This window comes from Sturnus vulgaris, chromosome 1 (genome assembly GCF_052056855.1).
Source record: "Sturnus vulgaris isolate bStuVul1 chromosome 1, bStuVul1.hap1, whole genome shotgun sequence".
In the NCBI taxonomy this organism is placed as follows: domain Eukaryota; kingdom Metazoa; phylum Chordata; class Aves; order Passeriformes; family Sturnidae; genus Sturnus; species Sturnus vulgaris.
Genome location: NC_142243.1, coordinates 154,855,854 through 154,876,018, shown reverse-complemented (window position 1 = coordinate 154,876,018; position 20,165 = coordinate 154,855,854). Strand labels below are relative to the sequence as shown.

At 46.8% G+C, this 20,165-nt stretch overlaps 1 protein-coding gene across 1 annotated transcript; it reads right to left on the bottom strand.

Moving 5' to 3' along the window:
* Positions 1 to 362: 362 nt before the first annotated feature.
* On the bottom strand, positions 363 to 4,542 carry LOC106855597 (secreted Ly-6/uPAR-related protein 1-like). Its single transcript, XM_014880426.2, has 3 exons — positions 4,491 to 4,542; positions 1,546 to 1,665; positions 363 to 571 (listed from the first exon to the last, which is right to left on the bottom strand). The coding sequence occupies exons 1-3, from the start codon at positions 4,540 to 4,542 to the stop codon at positions 363 to 365; spliced, it is 381 nt and encodes a 126-aa protein (XP_014735912.2).
* Positions 4,543 to 20,165: the final 15,623 nt, after the last annotated feature.

Sequence of the window (20,165 nt, the reverse complement as noted above, 5' to 3'; positions counted from 1 at the left end):
TTGTTCCAGGCCAGGTTGGAGGGGGCTTGGAGCAACCTGGGATAGTGGAAGGTGTCCCTGCCCATGGCAGGGGGGTGGAACTGGATGATCTTGAAGGTTCCTTCCAACCCAACCCATTCTCTGTGGGTCCTGGAGAGCAGGAGCAGCTGAAGGTGAGGAACATCTGCTTAAACAGCTGGAAACTGGAGAGATTTGAGGGGTTTAAGTCCAGGTGCCCAAAGTCTTGGCTTGAATCCAGCGTTGAAGATTGGGTGAAGCCACACCTCAGCGAAGAAGGACATTCCCAAAGCATCTAAGAGTTCATGAGGCAGCTTGGCAGGGAGAGTGGTGGGCTTTCAGCTGGAGCTGGGACACCTGTGACCTCACAGGGAGCACTGGAGGACCGTGCCAGCCACCAGGGCCACCAGCCCCAGCGCTGCTGGGCTGCTCCTCACCCCACTGCTCTTGGTGTCATCCGTGCACAGGTCGGTGTAGCAGCAGGATTTGGGCCTGGATGCCCCTATCCCATCGTAGGAGAGGCATTCCTCCTCACAGTCCCTGGTCACAGTGATGTTGCCAAAAAAGGGATAACCTGGGAGAGGAGGAGGTGAGAGAGGGGGAAAAAAATAGTGAAGGGAAATGGGATTGAGAAACACCAGCAGAGGAGGTGTTGGATATCCCTAATCCATGGCTGCCTCTAATCCAGACTGTTTTTTGTGGGAGCAGGTCTGCCAGTTCTCACTGCTGACTCTCTCTCAGCCTCCTGCTCCTTCCAAAATCATTCCAGCATGGACAAAGGTCACAGTTCCCTGTAGATGTTTGCACTGCCTATAAATTCAGGGTCCTTAGAGATATTGGGGAAGGAAAGGCAACAGAGAGGGAACAAGTTCAGCGAGTCCTGATACTTCACTGTGAGGCTGCAAATCTGGTGGATTTCTCTCCTTCCTTCTTTAGGGTGGGATAATTTCACCTGGGTTTTCATGGAGATGTTAAAGGATAATCCAGGCTGGGAGTGGGAAATGAACAGATTGAGGGAGGTGATTCTCCCACTATGCTCTTGTGAGACCCCACCTGAAGAGCAGCCTCCAGCTCTGGGATGTGACAAAGACAGGGAATTCTTGGGACAGGGGTCCAGAAGAGGCCATGGAGGTGCTCCTTTGCTCTGGAGCCAGGTTGGGAGAGCTGGGAATGTCCAGCCTGGAGAAGAGAAGGCTCCAGAGAGACCTCAGAGCCCCTTCCAGTGCCTGAAGGGGCTCCAGGAGAGCTGGAGAGGGATTGGGGACAAGGAGAAATGGCTTCCCACTGCCAGAGGGTGGGTTTAGGTTGGATAATGGGAAGAAATTCTTCCCTGTGAGGGTGGTGAGGCCCTGGCACAGGTTTCCCAGAGAAGCTGTTGCTGCTCCATCCCTGGAAATATCCAAGGCCAGGTTGGATGGGGTTTGGAGCAACGTGATCTACTGGAATGTAGGGGTTTGGAGTTCAATGATTTTTAATCTCCCTCCCAACCCAAGCCACCCTGGAATTCTCAGGTGTCTCCCCAGGTGAGGGCGTGGTGGCGGCACTCACCTGTCTCCACGGAGTGCAGCGTCGTGGTGCACACGGTGGCTTTGGGGGGACACACGATGGCTGTCCTGCACCTGGAGATCTCTGTGGGCTCCTTGCACGTGTAACATCGCAGGGACTGGGCTGCAGAGGGGACAGAAGAGGTGTCTGAGGTGACACAGCAGGGAAGACAAACCCAAATCTGCAGCTTTCTGACCAAAATGAAGCGTATCTGGAGGTAATGGCAAAGCTTGGATGTGCCAGGGGGAGAAAGACCAAATGACTTTGGAGGTTCAGCAGCCCAAAAAATACAGATTTACTAGGCCCTGCTCCCTGAGGAGCTTTGGTGGGTATGAGCATCCTCTGTAAGAATTCAGCCTGGGGAAGAGGAGGCTGAGGGGAGATTTTTGGGATCTACAGCTGGCTCACGAGGGGAAGTGGAAGGGCAGCACTGATCTCTCCTCTCTGGAGCAGTGACAGAATCCAAGGAATGGCCTGAAACTGTGTCAGGGGAGGTTTAGGTTGGATATCAGGAAAAGGTTCTTCCCCCAGGGAGTGGTCAGGCACTGGAAGAGGCTCCCCAGGGAATGGTCACAGCATCAAGAGTTCAGGAAGGGTTTGGACAACTCTCAGGCACAGGGTGGGATTGTTGGGGTGTCCTGTGCAGGGCCAGGAGTTGGCCTTGGATAATCCTTGTGGGTCCCTTCCCAATCAGGATATTCCACGATTGTGGAAACCAGCTCCTTCTGCTGAGAGCAGCATTCCCCAGCTGGGATTCTCCCATCCCTCTCGTCACAGCCACGGTTCCCTCCTGCTTGTTGAAGGGAAATTCTGCAGGAATCAGTAACTGGGAGCAGGATTTAAATTTCAGAGCTGTATCAGAGATCCTGAGGGCTGAGTGTGGCCTCAGAACCACTCTCATCAGGGGCCATGCTGCTTTTTAAAGAGGTGATGTACAAACCCTTGCTGGCTGCCACCTGGGGGAGGGACATCTCTAAACATCCAAATCTTGGTCACAGCAGCTCTCAAAAACCTCAGTGTGAGTGCTGAACATCCACAGGCAGCAGACACCGAGAGTGAGGATTTTCCAAAGTCCTGCTGGTGTGGTTTGATGACAAAAAACCAGCCTGAGTTGGAGATTTTCTATCCTACCCTCCTTCCACCTGCTGAAAAACAACCTGAAAGCGTCCAGTGCCATCTATTGGTAAAAATTCACACCGACGCTGGTTTTTTTTTTTCTGTTCCCGTTCTGCTGTCAGAGGAACCTCTGGGGCTTTGTGATAAGGATAAATATTTTCGAAGGCATTTGAACACTTGAATTCAGAAGGAATTTTTAAGGCATCTACTCCTCGCGGCAGCTCCTTTGGAAAATTCAGCTGTGGGGTAGAGCCTACAAAGTGCAAAACTTCTCTTTGTCTCTTTGCAGAAGTAAAAAGGATTTTTTTCATGGGAATATTTCAATGTTCTTGTGGCCATACTCCCTGTAAACAGCGGTAGTGGAGCCATCCCTGTTTATTCCAGCTCAGGACCTCACTAGATCCCTTCCTAATGATCCACGAGGGGCTGCTTCATATTTTAACAGAGGTAACACATTATTAATAATCATTTGGGTGTCTGTAGATTTGTAGGGTGGATGGATGGAGCAGTTCTGGTTTCAAGCTCTTGAAAAAATGCCCTACAACCCTTGGGGTGAGGTAGTTTCCATTTACAAAGTTCAACATTTTCATGAGTGAGCTGGGAAGTGCCTTGGGGGAATTAATCCCAGTTAAAAGCAGGTTTAAGGAAGGAAAACCTCAACCCCCTCATCTTTCAATGGCTCTGGGTGGGGCATTTAGAGGACACGGGTTTTGTGGGAAGGTTGCATGGAAAGGGAAAGCCCAAATCCATAAGGACTGGGATAGGAGGACTGAACATCCTGATCTGCATCCTGATCTGAGCCAATAATTCCCTGTTCTTCACTGTCCAACAGGACCTTCTATTCCTTGATATCAAGCCTCAGGAATATGAACAGTCACAGACACATCCCTCAGCCACAGCAGGGGTGCCTAAACCACCTGCTTCCCTCTGGATCATCCCCCCAAAAAATTATTTCTGCTTGATTTTAACTCTAAAGCAAATGGGGTTGATAGCTCTGTTTAGATAAAATTCTTTGAGACCTTGGGTGGTTTCTCAGAAATTCCATTAAATCCAAGAAAGGACTGCAGATGGAGATGTCTGATCCCTGCCCAGGCTGCCTTTCCTTTGAGATCTTCCAGGGTCCCATGGAAACAGCCTGAGGCTCTCTGGCTGTAGGTGAAGCCCCTCTGGGGTGGTGTCATCCCTGGAATGCCTGTTCCAGGCAGGGATGTAGCCGCAGGTGGTCACATCTTCATGGAGGAAGGACACAGCCATGGCCAAACCCTGCTGCCAGCTTGCCCAAGAGCCAGACCCATCACAGACCCAGGGGAATTTCCCACCTATCTCCTGAAATAAGGGAAAATCCTGGAGCTGGGGGTTTAATAAAATTTTCCAGTGTCCTTGGAATTATTTCTCATACCCTCACCCTTATCTATGTTGAAGTTTCACCTTCTGGCTTTCAGCAATTCCAGCAGTCAGCTGGGAGGTTTTAGGAATGTCAGGAGCTCGGGATGAACATATCCCACCTCATTCCTGAAGGGACAGGGTGGCAGCTCTGGTAGAGGCTGGCACTTCAAGCTCTCACCCAGTGCCTTGTGGATGTCCCCTCCATCCCTGGATATGGGTGACAGGTATCCAAAGGATGTGCATCGCTCCCAGTCAGGAATCACAGCTCTTCCCACCAGGAATGCACCTCCCCTTTCCCATTTCACCCTCTCCTTCGATCTTCTTCAGTACAAAAAAAGCATCATTTCCCTTACCTGGGGGTTACCAGGGCTTTCCCCTCCCAGGAATTTCCCAGGGGAAGGGGGAGCCTGGAATGTTGGGAATGAGGAGGAATGAGGAGCTCTTACCCAAGTCCACGAATGCCAGGCCCAGCAGGAATCCCACCAGGAGTTTCTTCATGCTGAGAGCAGATCCAGCAGCCAGGACAGCTCCAGAGAGCTGCTCCCAGGGAGCTTTATATGTTTTCCCACCCTCCATCAGCTGTTGTTGATCCTGTGGGCGGATTCCCTCGGGGAGATCAGGGGAAAGCCCAGCTCCAGTCTGGATTGGGATTTGCAGAGGAACGAGTTCCCCGATGAGGTGACATCACCCCAGCGAGCAGACTCCTGCCATACCTCGGCTCTTCCCCAGGTTTATGTCCTGGGGCTGGTCCCATGGAAAAGGAAAAACACGGCTGGCACTGCAAGGTGTGGCCCCATGCCAGGGCTTGGATGGGGAATGTGACAAGGTTTGTTTGCTCCTTCCAGTCTGGCTCCACGAGCTCCAGAGCTGGCTTGTGTCACACGTGTTGCACTGGCCAACAACTGTCAAGAGGCAAGTGGCAGCAGGCTGGGCTTCCACGTGCTCTGGAGAAATTGTTCCACGGGCTGGCAGGACTGGGGTTGCCCAAAGATGTCGGTTTAACCAAATCCAGTTCAAAATCAAGCTTGGTTTCTGGATCTCTCGATCATTAACTGGGCTGCTGGGCATGGGAATCACTTGGAGGCCAATGGGATATGGTGCTTCCAAGTCTGGAATTGGGATCAGTCATGTGGTCTCAGGTCCTGGGTCGTGCTGGCAGAGCAGCATGCTCAGCCTTCCTTTGGAAAGCTGTCAATTATTTACCAAATTTTATCCTGAAGCTGGGAAATAAACCCAATATGGAGAAATTAATCACTTTTCCCACTCCAGCACCTCCCTGATAGCAAATTTCACTTTATCCACATCAAGGCAACCCTTTCAAACATCATAATTTATTTTGCATCTTCTCCAATATTTGGGGAGACAGCTTCAAATGCTTGGTCCTGGGAAGAAATTATTTACTTCTCCCTTTGGATTGAGCTGCTGGTATTTTGTATTTCACAGGAAAAGCTGATAGACTTTTCATTGGGTTTGTTGTGATCCAAATTGGAAAACCCAGCGTTGTGCAATTTCCCATAAAAGAGCTGAATAAGCCAAAGAGGCAAAGTTTGTGAATCACTGGAGCACTTGGAGATTTCAGGGATGGAGATGAGGTGAGTGAAGGTGCTTTAATGAGGTGCTTTGCCTGTCACAGACTTGTTACGACAACACACGTGGGAATATTGCTGCCATTCCCGGCAGCCTCTCCTCCTTCTCAGATGCAGGATGGTTCCCAGTAACCTGAGAAGCGTTGCTAATGAGAATTTCCACAGCCACGGATGACACAAAGCTGACAGAGCTGTGGGAAAGGCAGAGAAAAACCTACACCCTAATGCTTCTCTGTGAGAGTGAAAATTACCCTTTATTTTATCTTCTTGGGCTCTCCGAGTTCAGGTACTGAAAAAAAAAACAACTGGATAAAACATAACCTTCTGGGCATGCAGGAAAAAATCCACTCTGGGAAAGCCACCAGACCTGGCTACATCCAGATCCTTGCTTGGAACTGGGCAGCTCAAGGCACATTTGAGCAATATCCTAATTAACAGCCGTGAAACTGGAAAAGATCCAGTGCTTTCAGCATTCCAGGTGGTTGTGCCTCGACGGGAAAGCACGGTGGGGTTGGCACAGCAAAGCTGCTTGGTGGATTGTGGAGTGGAAATGTCCATGGAGACATCCTCTCATACCTGAAAGTCATTCCATACCGAGAAATTTTTGGGATAAATCTGTGTGGTTGAAGGAATAGAAATAGGGAATAGGGATATAAATACATAACCACTGTCTTCTCTCTGTCTTAAAGGCTTGGAAAGGTTGGAGATCTTTCCATAAGGCAGAACACTGGCAAAACACCAGGAGCTCCTGCAGAGGGGCTGGGTGCCAGACTTCAGGGAATGAGAATTTGGGAGTGTTCCAGTAAAGTTGTGGAGGCAAGGAAAGACCTTTAAGGCCTTTTACCATTAAGGTATTCCTTGATCTAAAGATAATTAGGAGCCTAAGGAGAGATGGAGCCCTGGAAACAAACCCAAAACCCAACACAAACAAGCACAGGTACTGTCCAGGTGTGTGCTGGGGTGGGAGGGAGGTTGACTTTGGAAGTGGCAACACCCTCCTGGCTTCCCAGGTGGAATTCCACGGCTGCTGTCAAGAATAAAATGGGATCCTAATGGAAAAAAAAAAAAAAAAACAAAAAAACCCCAAACAAAACAATACTGAGGAGAGTGGGACAACAGGATTCACACCGAAAGATGACACTGGAAAACACTGGCTCCTTTCAGCTTGGCAGAGTTAAGACAAGCCTAAGTTAAATGAGACTGGAAATTGAAGTTGGATGTTAAACACTGAAAAACTTGGGATTATTTCTGTAAGTGAAGGCAGGGAAGAAACCTGACCTGCTTTAAACCTGATAAATATGTGGAAGCTGTAGTTTGACAGAGCAGTTAGGTAAGGCTTAGACAGCTTGTAGGACTCAGGAGCCCTAAAAATTCCCTTCTGTCTCTCTCAGGGGTGGAAGAAGCCCTGGGAAAGGTTTTGAGCACTGACAAGCCAGAAGGGACTTTGGCTGAAATGTCACTTCAGGTCTGGAGAGCTGAGAATATCAACGAGGCGTGGTGTGTTAGGGAGAAAGGTTTGTGTGCCAAAAGCCTTCAGGAATTCTCAGTGGGATCAATCCAAACCTTCTACCAGCCTGTCCCTGGGACACTGCCCCAATTTATAAGGTGATATTGGGAGATACAATCTCTTTCTGCTTATCACAAATACCAGGAAAGGCAGATGACAGAAATTTGGTGTTTTCGGGTAAGAAGGTGAAGTGCTTCACCTGCTCTAACTTCCCTTAACAGTCAATTCTTGTTTGAATGATAAAACCCCACATTTTTATGAGATGTTCTGTGACAGGGAGTGAACACCAAGCTTTGCTCAGCTGTTCCAGTTGTTGATTATCAGCCACATGTGAAATTAGTCCTGTGTAAAAAATTTCTACTCTGATTTATGGAGTCCCTACAGCCCGTGGCTCTTGTTGCACATCTCTACTAAATTTAATTTCTCACTGCTCCAATTTTCCTCTTCTCCATATAAATTTATTTTGTCTGGGATATCCCTTGGATAGACTTTTGTGGGGCCTCTGACTCCTTCTCTGGAAAGTTTGTTCTCCAAGGCTTTAATCCCTCTGATGATCCTTCTCTGAACTCCCTGTTTCACCACCCTCTCTCCTACCTTGTCTAGTCCAAATCTGGACATTTCTTGAGCCACTCCATAGAATCCCAAAATGTTTTGGGTTGGAAGTGACCTTCAAGATCACCCAGTTTCAATGCCATTCCCATGCCATGGGCAGGGACACCTTCCATCATCCCAGGTTGCTCCAAGCTCTGTCCAACCTGGCCTTGGACATTTCCAGGGATCCAGGGGCAGCCACAGCTTCTCTGGGCAACCTGTGCCAGGGCCTCACCACCCTCCCAGGGAAGAATTCCTACCCAATATCCCATAAAACCCATTCTCCTTCAGTTTGAAACCGTGATCCCTTGTCCAAAATCCTTCTCTAGCTCTTTAGCTGCTGAGAGCTCACAATGAGGTCACCCCAGAGCCTTCTCCTCTGCAATCCCAGGAATAAACAGAATGGATCCATCTGCTGTGATACAAACACCAACCAACCCTCTCTGACACCGTGCTCATGTCATGGTAACCATGGCATCAGTCTACACCACACCAATGCCTTTCCTGAGACCTGATTTGCAGGATGGAGTCTGATCCGTTTTCCAGACATCAGATTCCAGATTCCCAAGCATCTGGTGACAACTGGTTTTTAGGAAAATACAAACCCTGTTGATCATTCCACTGAGTCACCTGGAGCTCAGCCCCTGTGATTCCAGAGGGGTAGAATTTTTTTCCAGGGGACTTTTTGGATGCTCCACTGTCTTCATGTGTGACTCAGTAGCAGGGAACCTCTCTGCCCGTGGCTGCAGTGATGTTTGATGATCCAATGGATGTTCCACCTCTCATGGGTGTGTGTCAACAACAAGACTTTGGGCTTGTTGGGGTGGAGTTGGTCTCCACCCTCCTGATGAAACTCTGCCACTGGGCAGGAAGGAATTCAGGTTTCGTTGGGCTGGAAAAGGGGGAAAGTGTGAGCACCCTTCTCCAAGGAGCTCTTTGGGTCTGTCTACCAGGGGCTGTTTGATATTAAATGTTTCTCCTCCACGGGGAGTGTCCAAAAATAATGCAGATTGACAGCTCTGATTCAGTTTTCCTTTTTTTTTCTGTGTCTCAGCTCCAGTTTGCTGCTTTGCACCCCCTGTCTGAAGATGTGAGGTGAGAAGTTGAACCTCTCCAAGCAGGAAAGGGAACTGTACTTGCATCTCCCAAATTCTGGCTTAAGATCACCAATCCTGAGGCTAAAAAGCAGGTGCTCCCAAGGATGGGAGGAAACATTCCAGACTTGTTGGATTTTTACAGAAAAAGATGTAAAGATTTTTAAAACAAGGTGAGTTGTATTCAGGGCCCTGAGAGGAAAAAGAGGAGTCCAGGGATATGGTCATGTGGAATCATTGAATCATGGAATGGTTTGGGTTGGAAGGGACCCTAAATCTCATCTCATCCAACCTCCCAGCCATGGGTAGGGACACCTTCTACTAGACCAGGTTCCTCTTCTTCCAGCCAGAGGACTGAGGACAATTCCTTCAGGCATCACCTGTGTTTGGTCCATCCTGGGAATGTAAGTCCCTCAAGCATTTTATGAAAACAGCAGAAATGTCCAAGATCTGATTCTGGATTGGATTCTGGAGGGATGAATATCCACAATTCAGGTATTTCAGGCTTCCTTTAAGCTGTATCAGTCCTAGCATGGACTTGAGACATGTCTAGCCAGTGTAAAATGATCCCTGAGTGTGTTATGTCCTGAACCCGCTGGATTTGTCCCAGGGAATGCCCAGGCACACTCTGAGGGCCAAGGATTTTTCCAGAAAAGTTGTTCTGGTTGGAAGGATGAGAAATTCAGGCACGAGCTGTGACAGCTGTGATCAGGATCAGAGAATGGATCCTGATCCCTTTTAAAGACCAGCATTGTGACAACCTGGATGTGTCCTCCAAAGATGCAAACCTTTTGTGTCCATTATTCCAGTGATTCCCTTTTCCATCCCAGGGACAGTTGCTGCCAACCCTGTATGAAAGCCCACATGACCCCTAAATCCACAGTCCATCATGTAGGGAGCATGTGATTTTCCACCTGAAATTTGGATGATTTGGAACAAAGGGATTGTTAAAAGTTAGAAAAGTCCTCTGAGATCACCAAATTCAGCCACCATCATGTTCACCATTAAACCATGTCCTCAATTGCCAGATCCACGTGTCTTTTCTGAACCAGGCATGGTGATTCCACCACTTCCATTTTCCAAGGCTTGAACACTGAAAAAGCCAAGGCTGAAGGCTGCTGGGAATCTTCCTGGGGCTGCTGTTGGCTGGGAGCCCCCAGTATCTTTCTCCACACTTTAATCAGCTGATGGCACTGTTGATCTCTTATCAACAGCACAAGGTCAACATGCAGAAACTGGCCAGCTACAGAGCTACTTCCTTCCCTTTATCAGGGAGATTTTCCCTCTTTATCAACTTCGGTTGTGCAGAGAAAGGAAACAGAGTCCTGGCTATGAACTTGTCACTTGTCAAACCCAGGGACTGTCGCTGTGACTGAGAAGTGCCTGACATCACTTTGTCAACCTTCAGCATCATCAGCAGTGCCTTTGACTGACAGGTTGTCAGCCAAGTCTGTCGCCAGACACAGATCTGGGTGAGTCAATCTAAATAAGTAACCCCTGCTAAGTAATAAAATTAGCCTGTGCTGGATGTTGCCATGGGGATCTGGCACGATAATGGGAATAGCGTGACAAGGAAGCCAATTCCCATCATCAGGGTCTGTATGGTCAAGGCATAAAGTTGTGGGAGCACCAATTAGCAGAAAACACAGCAGAAATAACCTTTGAAAACTTGCAGGGTCACGGGCAGATTGAAGCAGGACAAAAAAAAAAATCCAGAGTGGGAGTCACCTGGCCTAAGCACAGCCTTTCTTCTCTACCATAGGTGGCTCCTGGGTGACTCATTGGAGCTGTTTCTTTTTCTAGTCGGGCAGACAAATCCAGATTTTATCAAACAAAAGCTTCATCAAAAAGTGGATGGCACTGGGGATTACCTTCTTCCCTTCACTGGCATTAAAAGGAGCCCTGCAAGGGTGGAGATGAGGTCACCTGGAGGCCTCTTCTTAGTAAATGTGGGTGTTTGTGTTTTGTCATGGAATCATGGAGTGGCTTGTGTTGGAAGGGACCTTAAAAACCATCTTGTTCCACCCCCTGCCACGGGCAGGGACGCCTCCCACTGTCCCTGGTGGCTCCAAGCCCCATGCAGCCTGGCCTTGGACACTTCCAGGGATCCTGGGACAGCCTCAGCTTCTCTGGGAATTCCATTCCAGGGCCCTGTGATGCTCACAAGGAAGAATTTCATCCCAATATCCCATCTAACCTTGCCCTCTGGCAGTGGGAAGATATTCCCAGTCACCTGTCACTCCATCTCCTTTTCCAAACTCCCTCTCCAACTCTCCTGACAATTCCTTCCAGTGCCCCTGAAGGTCTGAGCTCTTCCTGGAGCCTTTTCTTCTCCAGGCTGGACATTCCCAGCTCTCCCAGCCTGGCTCCAGAGCAGAGGGGCTCCAGCCCTTGGAGCATCTCTGTGGCCTCCTCTGGACTTGCTCCAGCAGCTCCACATCCCTCTGCTGTTGGAGCCCAGAGCTGGATGCAGAATTCCAGGCAGGATTTCACCAGAGTGGAGCTGGGGATCAGAATCCCCCCTGTGTGAGGACACAGCTCAGGACACAGGGGAGTGCCAGGGCTGCCTTTCCCTGGCAGAACTCTCAGGCACACACTGGGATTTTTGGAGTGTCCTGTGCAGGGCCAGGAACTGGACTCAGTGATCCTTGCAGGTCCCTTCCAACTCTGGACTTTCCTTGAATTTTTGCCAATCCATCCCAGCAGGACCAAGCTCCTTCCTCATCCATCCAACATGTCCAGATTCAGTGACCCCCATCCAACGCTCTCTCCATTTGTTTTCCCACTTTTTGGGATCCTACATAATAACAGAGCAGTTTGGCTTTGCCAATTAATTTTGATTTAATCTGACTTCAGCTCCTTTTAGCCTCCTACACCACAGACCAACCGTGTCTTTCCTCCCTCACCCATCCCTTCCCTCCCTGCTGAGAGGTTTTTGAGGTGGCACACCCTGATTTTTGGGATCAGGAGTGTAACACACTTGGAATAATATTGTCCCCTCATCCAACCGGGTTTTGGGATGATTCAGTTTTAGATAAGCAGAAAAATGTGGATATGTGGTTGATATATAGATAAATATGTTGCTATCCAGATGTATTTGTTGATATCCAGAAAAAGAAGAAGTGAACTGGAGGTACAAGGACATAGATACAAAAAGTTAAGTTTGTGGTTCACTGAAATCAAAGATTCAGAAACCGCTTTTGTTCTTTTCCGTAAAAAAAAAGGAAAAGTGGAGGAAAAATTTCTAGAAAGAGGAACTGTGACCTGACATGGTTGAATAATTTCAAAGATTATTCCAGAAATGAGAGGGAAGCCTAAATAAATGGATGAAAAATGGACAAAACAACATGAGGGAGGTTAAGAAATATATAAAGTAAAAATTTGCAATAGTCAAAATTACTTAATCTCAAGAAAGAAATTTAATGTTATTTATTCAATTATTTAAAATGCATTATTTAAAGTTATTTAAATATTATGTAAAATTATTTAGCCTTTAAATTGAGAGGCAAAATAAAGTAGTGACAGGTGAAAACTGAATATTAAATTAACCACTTGTTTACTCAATATATAAAATGTTTTTTGAGTTTGGGAATAAAGACAGCATAGAAAAAGATGTCCAGAAAAAAAAACAACCACAACTGAGGTGGAAAAAAAAATTTCTATGTATTCAGGCTGGGACAAAGCAGAAAAGGATGTTTTGCATCCCAGAACTCTTGGAGAACTGAGATACAGAGCAGCAGGTCCAGGTCCACTCCCAAATATTGTTTATAAATTGGTCAAGGCAGAGTCATGAGGTCAGAATTTAACACCCAAATTAAAGAGAGGAGGGGTAACAGCCACTGTCTGACCTCAATAGAGTGCCAGGAGTAAAAACAGCGTTTGAAGGAAGAAAAATAATAAGAAAATACTTAAAACCTAATGTTGTATTTGCTGTTTTCATGTTAATAAAATCAGATTTTCATGAGTTTAGCAAAGTAATAACACATAATAATGTGGGAATATTTATTAAGATGGCACAGATGGAAATTAAAAGATGGGTGAGAAATTTTTTAAGGCTTAGAAGTGGAGGAGCTGGAAATATTTAAAGTGTTGGGAGTGGGATATGAGCCTGGGGATATTCATCAGAGCCTTTCCTCACTTTTGGAGTGCTCTTGCTTAATATTTTCTGTTAAGACCTTGAAAGATGCCAAATAGGACGGAATTTACCACAAATTGGGGAAGCCTCAGGAATTCCAGGAAGGATCAGGGTATCATGAACAGCCAGGTGGCTTGGATGCAAGTCCTGGATTAAGTAGGATCATCCACCATAAGAAATCGGTTTTACTGCAAACGAGGACGTCACCTGGAGATGATTGGGAGATGAAAGACACGGGAATTCTTGGATGATCCCGGGCGGAATCTCTGCCAGGCTGCTGATGGACAGTGGAAAAGGTGTCGTGGCTGGGGCTGTGCAGGGACGTTGTGCAAGGCACCAACAAGGCCACACTTGCAGCACCAGGTGCATTTCCCCAGCTGTGACTGAATTCCCGTCCTAAGGAGATGAGAATGGAGGGAATACGAAGCTAAAAGGGAAGATTTAATAAAGAGGGAGAGCAGCTTTTCACACAGGCGGGTGGTGATGGGACAGAGGGGAAATGGTTTTAAACTAAAATTTGGGAAGAAATTCTTCCCTGTGAGAGAGGTGAAACATTGGATTAAATTGCCAGAGAAACTGTGGCTCTCCCATTCTTGGAAGTGTTCCAAGCCAGATTGGAGGGGGCTTGGAGCAACCTGGGATAGTGGAAGATGTCCCTGCCCACAGCATGGGATTGGAAATAAAGGGTCTTGAACATCCCTTAACCCCCAAAACTTTCCATGATTCTAAAAGAGATGGGATTTCTTAGCAGAAGGGGAAAGGATTCCCAAATATGGACACACTCAACAGCAGGGAAGAGTTGTCTGAGATAAGAAAAATGGTGGCACTAGGGAAAAATAGTCCTTCACTTCTCTATATAAATGTTTCAGGTTTAGTGCCAGCCTGGGAGCTCTCAAGGCTGGAGAACTGATCCATGTTCATGACTGGAAAATTGGGATGGAGACACAGAAGTAAAGGCTGGTTTGGACTGAATATAAGCAGTGTTTTTGTCAGACACTGGAAAGGCTTTATGACCTTCCCAGCAGTAACATTCCAGGAAAACCTTTAGTCTTGTCAATGTCAATTGTCCAATGCCCATCTATCCGTCCTGGATGTCTGTCCTGTCATCCAAGGATGCTGGATAATGCCTCATTTGGGGTTCCAGGTTTGCAAATACCCCCCATAGCTAAAAATAAGGGTTTATGGACAGTGATCAGCTCTGGGTACAGATGAATCCAGCTTTTCCACACTCCACTGATTTGGCAGTGCCACTGCCCTGCAATTCATATTTGGATAACTCTGAGATTTGGAGGGGTAGAAGTGGGTGATGGAGGAAGAAGTGCCCAGGTAACATTTCCACTGCTCTGGAGGGGAACAGAACAGATTTGAAAGTTATTCCACGTGAGTGGAATAACTCACACATGAGTGAGGTGAGACTAAAGTTTACATCTTGTTTCTGCTGAAAGCACTCCCAAGTGTCATGGAAGCTCTGCCTGAATGGGGTTGGAGGAAGGTGACAAGGAAAATAGGGGTGACATAAGTGGAATATTAGCTTGGTTGTGATGTGTGGGATCTGTTTGTCTTAATAGCCTATTAAATATATTGAAAGGCTCAGAGGGTTGGGACTTTACAGTCTGTAGAAGAGAAGCTCTGTGGTGACCTCAGAGCCCCTCCCAGTACCTGAAGGAGCTCCAAAAGAGCTGGACAGGGATTTTGGACGAGAGATGGAGTGACAGGACACAGGGAATGGCCATAGGGCAGGGCTAGGTGGGATATGGGAAGGAATTGTTCCCTGGGAGGGTGGTGAGGCCCTGACACAGGTCTTCCCAGAGAAGCTGTGGCTGCTGCATCCCTGGAAATGTCCAAGGCCAGGTTGGATGGGGCTTGGAGCAACCTGGGATAGTGGAAGTTGTCCCTGCCCATGACAGGGGTGATGGAACTGACTGATCCTGAAGCTCCCTTCCAACCCAAACCATTCCATGATTCTGAACCTGATATTGAAGCAGATCGGACCCTTCTCCTCTTGGGCTCCTCTTGGACCCACAGCCCTGTCACGTGGGGCAGAGCAGCACATCCACCCTCCACCTTCACCAAGTGTCTGCATCGTCTCTTTGCCTCCCACATCCCTGGCTGTCCTCGGGGTGCTGCCTGCTCCTAATCCCACTGGCTGGTTGGGAAGAGGCAGCTGCGAGTTCTGCTTTAGCCAGAGGATTTGGGCTTGTTCATGTCGACATCTTAGTCCTGGAGCCTAACAAAAAAGTTTCCCTGTCATTTCCGTGACGCAGAGGTGTCCCCTGTTTTTTTTTATTTTGTGGTGAATCACCAGGGTGGTGGTGGCAGGGCATTTACCTTGGCGTAGCCACACGGTGTTGTGTGCTTTGCTTCCTGGTCTGTTTGGGCTCCACCCTTGGCGTTTTGGGGGTTCTTCACAGACAGCCTGGTGGAATCTGTGCAGGGAAAGAACCAGCTGTCCTAAACAGGTTGGATTAGATTAGAATAGAATAGAATAGAATGGAATGGAATGGAATGGAATGGAATGGAATGGAATGGAATAGAATAGAATAGAATAGAATAGAATAGAATAGAATAGAATAGAATAGAATAGAATAGAATAGAATAGAATAGAATTTTCAGTTGGAAGGGTCCTACAAGGCCCATCCAGTCCAAGTCCCTGACCAATTCAGGGCTGACTACAATTTCAGGCATATTCTGAAATCCAAATTCTGACGGATTGGAGGCATTGACCATCTCTCCAATAAACTGTTACAGTGTTTGACCACCCTCTTGGTAAAGAAATACTTCCTGATGTCCAAAAGCTTTGACCCTTTCCCACATTTCCTGTCCCTGGATCCCAGGGAGAAGAGCTCAGCACGTCCCTCTCCACTTTGCCTCCTCAGGGAGTTGCAATGAGGTTCCCTCTCAGCCTCATTTTCTCCAAACTGGGCAATCCCAGAGCACTCAAGGACGTTCTTTCCAGCCCTTCTCCAGCTTTGTTGCCCTCACGTGGACACATTCCAGGACATTCCCATCATTCCTAATTTGTGGGGCCCAGAATTGCACAGAATGTTTTAGGGGAAGCCATAGCAATGCTGGACACAGTGGGATAATCTCCCTGGACACAGCCCAGGATGTGGTTTGTCCTCTTGGACACACGGGTGACTCCTGTGGAACTCCTGTCAAATTCCTTTTGCAGGACTGGTTTCCAGTCCCTCCTCTCCCAGTTCATCTTGTGCGTGGCATTGCTCCATCTTAGGTGCAGAATCTGTCATTTAGACTTGTTAAATTTCATCCCACTAATAATTAATTTCGTTCTCTTTCACAGCTGGGCAATAAACACCCATCCCAGTCTCCATTTCCATTCTTTGCATCTTTTCCACTTTACATGAAGGCCTCTGGGAACAAGACATTTCTCTAGAACAGAGTCACAAAACTTTGGGGGAAAACAAACATTTCCAGCCTGGATATTAAGAATTCCTGCTGAGCATGGGGAATACCAACGTGCAGCCCCAGGTGTGAGGATTTTCCATGGACCAGCAACAGCAACGATCATTTTTGTAGATCTTGACGTGGGTTGAGGTAGTGACTGATTGAAGATACTTTGAAAAGGGTTTGGATAGATCCAGGTTGGGAGGGAATGGTTCAGTCTGAGAACTCCTGAATCCATTTGGAAGAGGAGTTTCCTTCATCAGATTACTCAGATTTCTCCTGCCTCAGCATCCCCACAGTTCAATGTCACATTTTTACACAAAACCCTTCAGTCTCTTCAAACATCTTCAGCCTTTTGCTGTACATCTCAACTGCAATAAATATTATTTGTTGGTTAAAATCGATATTGCAGAGAATCTAAAAAATTAAAGACTGTGGAATCATGGGAGTACTTTATTTGGGAAGGATTGCCAAAGATCATCTCATCCAACCCCCTGCCATGGGCAGGGACAGAGATGCTGAGGACAAGTCTCTGGCACTGCAGCTGACTAAAAAAAATGTGATTCTTTTTCTGGCCAAAACCCACTGATTATATCTAAATTGCCTCCTGGGAATGGTCTTTGGGTTGTTTTAACTCCTCTGCCACTCCCAGGAATTGTTTGGGAGATCCTTGATCTCAAACCACACTGGTGAGAGTAGGGATGAGGAGCCTCCAGTGCCCACAGGTGTCCACCATCCTGGAACTGAGACCTCTGGGACTTGCTGGTCCCAGTCCTAAAAGGGCAGAAAAGTATAATAAGTTCTTTATATTTTGGGTTCCATGATTTTAAAGGAAATATTTTTCTCACCCTTTATTCACTCTGCATTTCTGGGGGGAGTGTGGCTGTATCCCACCTCTGGTGCTTGTTAAGCAGGATCCTTCCAGGGAATACAATGTGTTTCAGGATGTCTTGGGCTTGATTTATCCCAAAATAGGCATCAGAACTTGTATAATAATTCTAAAAAAAAAAAAAAATCAACCATCGAAAGGGGAAAATAAATTTGGGGGATAGGCAGGAAGTGAATACATTTTAATTTTTTCTGGTAATCCAAATGTCAGGGAATTATCAATTCTTATGGATACAGGTGAGACTGATGAAAACCCTGCAAGAATTTCTGACAGGGACATACTGGCAACGAATCCCTGCTTCCCATGGATACTGTGAATCAACAGATCTCCATGGCAAAGGCAAATATTCCTTTTCCCCATCAAAAGGACGAGGGGAAGCAGGGCAGAGCTGCAGCACTTGAGCGCCTGATAACAGAACGTTTGCTGCAAAAAACATCAAAGAAGATAAATTAATTGGCTGGGATTATGAAGGGCAGGGAAACAGCTGTCTTTGATAGTCCATGGGTGTGAGAATGTTGTTAAATGCTCCGTCATTTTACCACAAGGCAACTGGAGCCAGTCCAAAGGCAATGACTGCACAGGAGCACCTCATGCATGACAAGGAATTACCATTCCCTGCCTCCTCCCTGCAAGAGCAAGAGTGGAAAAGGTGGTTTTCCTAATTGTTTTCTTTTAAATATTCCCATTTTATTTCAATAGCTAAATTCTGATGGCGAGTCTGCCTTTATTTTTCTAAATTTCCTTCATTTCGCATGCAGAGGAACAGAATAGGTCAGGTGTGTTCAAATTATCACACTCCAATTAATGATTTGAAATCTTTGCCACACCTTCCTCTCTTTTTAATTATGGCAGTTGAAAAGGTATCCAAAAAACAGTATTTTAAGTGGGATGAATGATCACCCTCCTCTTAATTAAAGAAATACTGGAGGTTACAGAGATTACATCATTTTTTCTTGAATTTGTCTGTGAGAGCAGGCAAATCTGTTATTTTTGTGAGTTCAAAGGCTGCTGTCAAATGGAAATCCAAAAGCAGACATCACAACTCATTTGGCACCTGTGTGTGGCACCACCCAGGTTTGTCCCTGCAAACAACTCAGTGTGTGGTGACCCCTGAGGAGAACAAGTCCATCCCTCCACTTTCACTCCCCTGCCCTGGGTGAAGTCCTCATTCCACAGATTCCCTCAAGGCCGGATTGTATCTGAATGAAAATAAGCAGAGAAGAAGGAGCAAAATGGTTTTTTTTTTGCTTTTTCTGACTCAGCCCCATGCCTGTCACCTCTGCTTCAGGAGAGGTGGTGACAATTACCCCAGCCAGCAGAGCTGGGAAAGGTTCCAGGGCTGGGTCATGGTGTCTTTGAGTGATTCACGTGGGGAACCACTGGCAGAGGTGAGCAGGTGCCTTTAAATTTCAGTATTCCAGGCATAGAGGTTATTCCAGTGTCAGGGGTGAACTTGTCTGGTGTAAAAAATTCTGGGAAAGGCACATTATAAGAGCTTTTTTATTGAGTTGATGTCTTTTAAGGTGATGTCTCCATAAAACATGGATGAGAAATCAGAGAAGCCATAGAGGGAGGAGGGTTGGGGTTGCAAGAGAATCTGAGAATCAAGAGCACCATCAGATGAGTCAGAGAAGTTTTACAAAGAGTCCTGAAGAGGAGTTTGGAAAGGCATTAAGAGAGCTCAGGATAAGGTGAGAAATGAGGGATCAAGGGATCTCTGGCACACGGAGCTGTCAAGGGGAAGGATGGGAGTGGGATTAGTCAAAATGCCATGGGATGAACTTGGCTTGTCCTGCAGGAGAGGCAGCTACAATTCATTGAGGGAAGTTCTGCAAAGGGCAGGAATTTGGTTTTAGCAGTAATGATGCCTTAGGATTTAAGCTTTTATATTTTTCATGTATTTATAATCCTGTAATTCTTTAGTGTATAACTCTGAAGTTCATACACAGTGTTAGCTACTGTCTTCCCATTTTGGTCAGACAAAACAATTCCTCTCCAGGCCTAGGAATCAAGGACACCTCACTTTCTCAGGCCCTGAGAAAAGTAAACAAAAGTGAATTATGGGGGAAGCAAATTTGGGGTAAATTACTTCATTACCTGAAACTGTAATTGGAAGATTAACCTCCAATATGCAAATGAACCAAACTTATAAAAGTATAAAAACCTGTGACCCGTTGTCCATTTTTTTGGGGGTAGCCCCTGGGTGTGCTTTGTCTGCCTAAAATACACCTGAAGGCCCTTCAATAAATACAACTGCTTTTTATTCTCTTAATTTTGTCTGGCCTCTGCTTTTAGGTAGCCCTGAAAAGGCATCAGTTTAGTAAGAGGCAGAGGAGAGCTAACTCTTCTCTATTCTATTTGTCCCAAAACCACCTTCATTGCACAGCAGCATGTGCATGAATCAGAGCAGGAGTGTGCCTGGGCAGCGTGGGCCTTCCCCAGCTGACTCTGTGAGATCATTTTTAGCCTCAGTGTCTCCCCTGACCCGTTAAAGTCACTATCTGAGCATCTCTCCATGTGTTGGGCCTGATAACATCTGTACAAGGCAGAGGAATGGAAATGCTGTGGAACTTGCCCCAGGCCATAAAGGAAATGTGGAGCACAGCAAGGAACTGCTGGTCCCTAAATCCAGCTCATCCAGCCTCTCTGCCAGTGGTTTCTCCAGTGCTTTAAATCCAGTTTTTAATCAGCTGCTGCAAATTGGGTTGATTTCAGAGGAACTCAGTGGGAGTTTTCAGGCTGGTAAAGGCACTGGAAGTAAATTCTAATGTGCTGTAGGAAACACTGGTTGGCCTAATCCATAGGGATGATGAATAATGTTTAATTGTACCAGGATTAAAGAGAACCATGAAGCCTTAGAATCATGGAATGGTTTTATTTGGAAGTAACCTTCAAGGTTATCTTGTGAGCAAGG

Coding starts and splice junctions, on each gene's coding strand:
- LOC106855597 (XM_014880426.2), bottom strand. CDS start 4,542: ATGAAGAAACTCCTGGTGGGATTCCTGCTGGGCCTGGCATTCGTGGAC. Junction 1,666..4,490: donor CCTGGCATTCGTGGACTTGG/GTAAGAGCTCCT, acceptor TCCCCTCTGCAG/CCCAGTCCCTGCGATGTTAC. Junction 572..1,545: donor GCTGCACTCCGTGGAGACAG/GTGAGTGCCGCC, acceptor CTCCTCTCCCAG/GTTATCCCTTTTTTGGCAAC.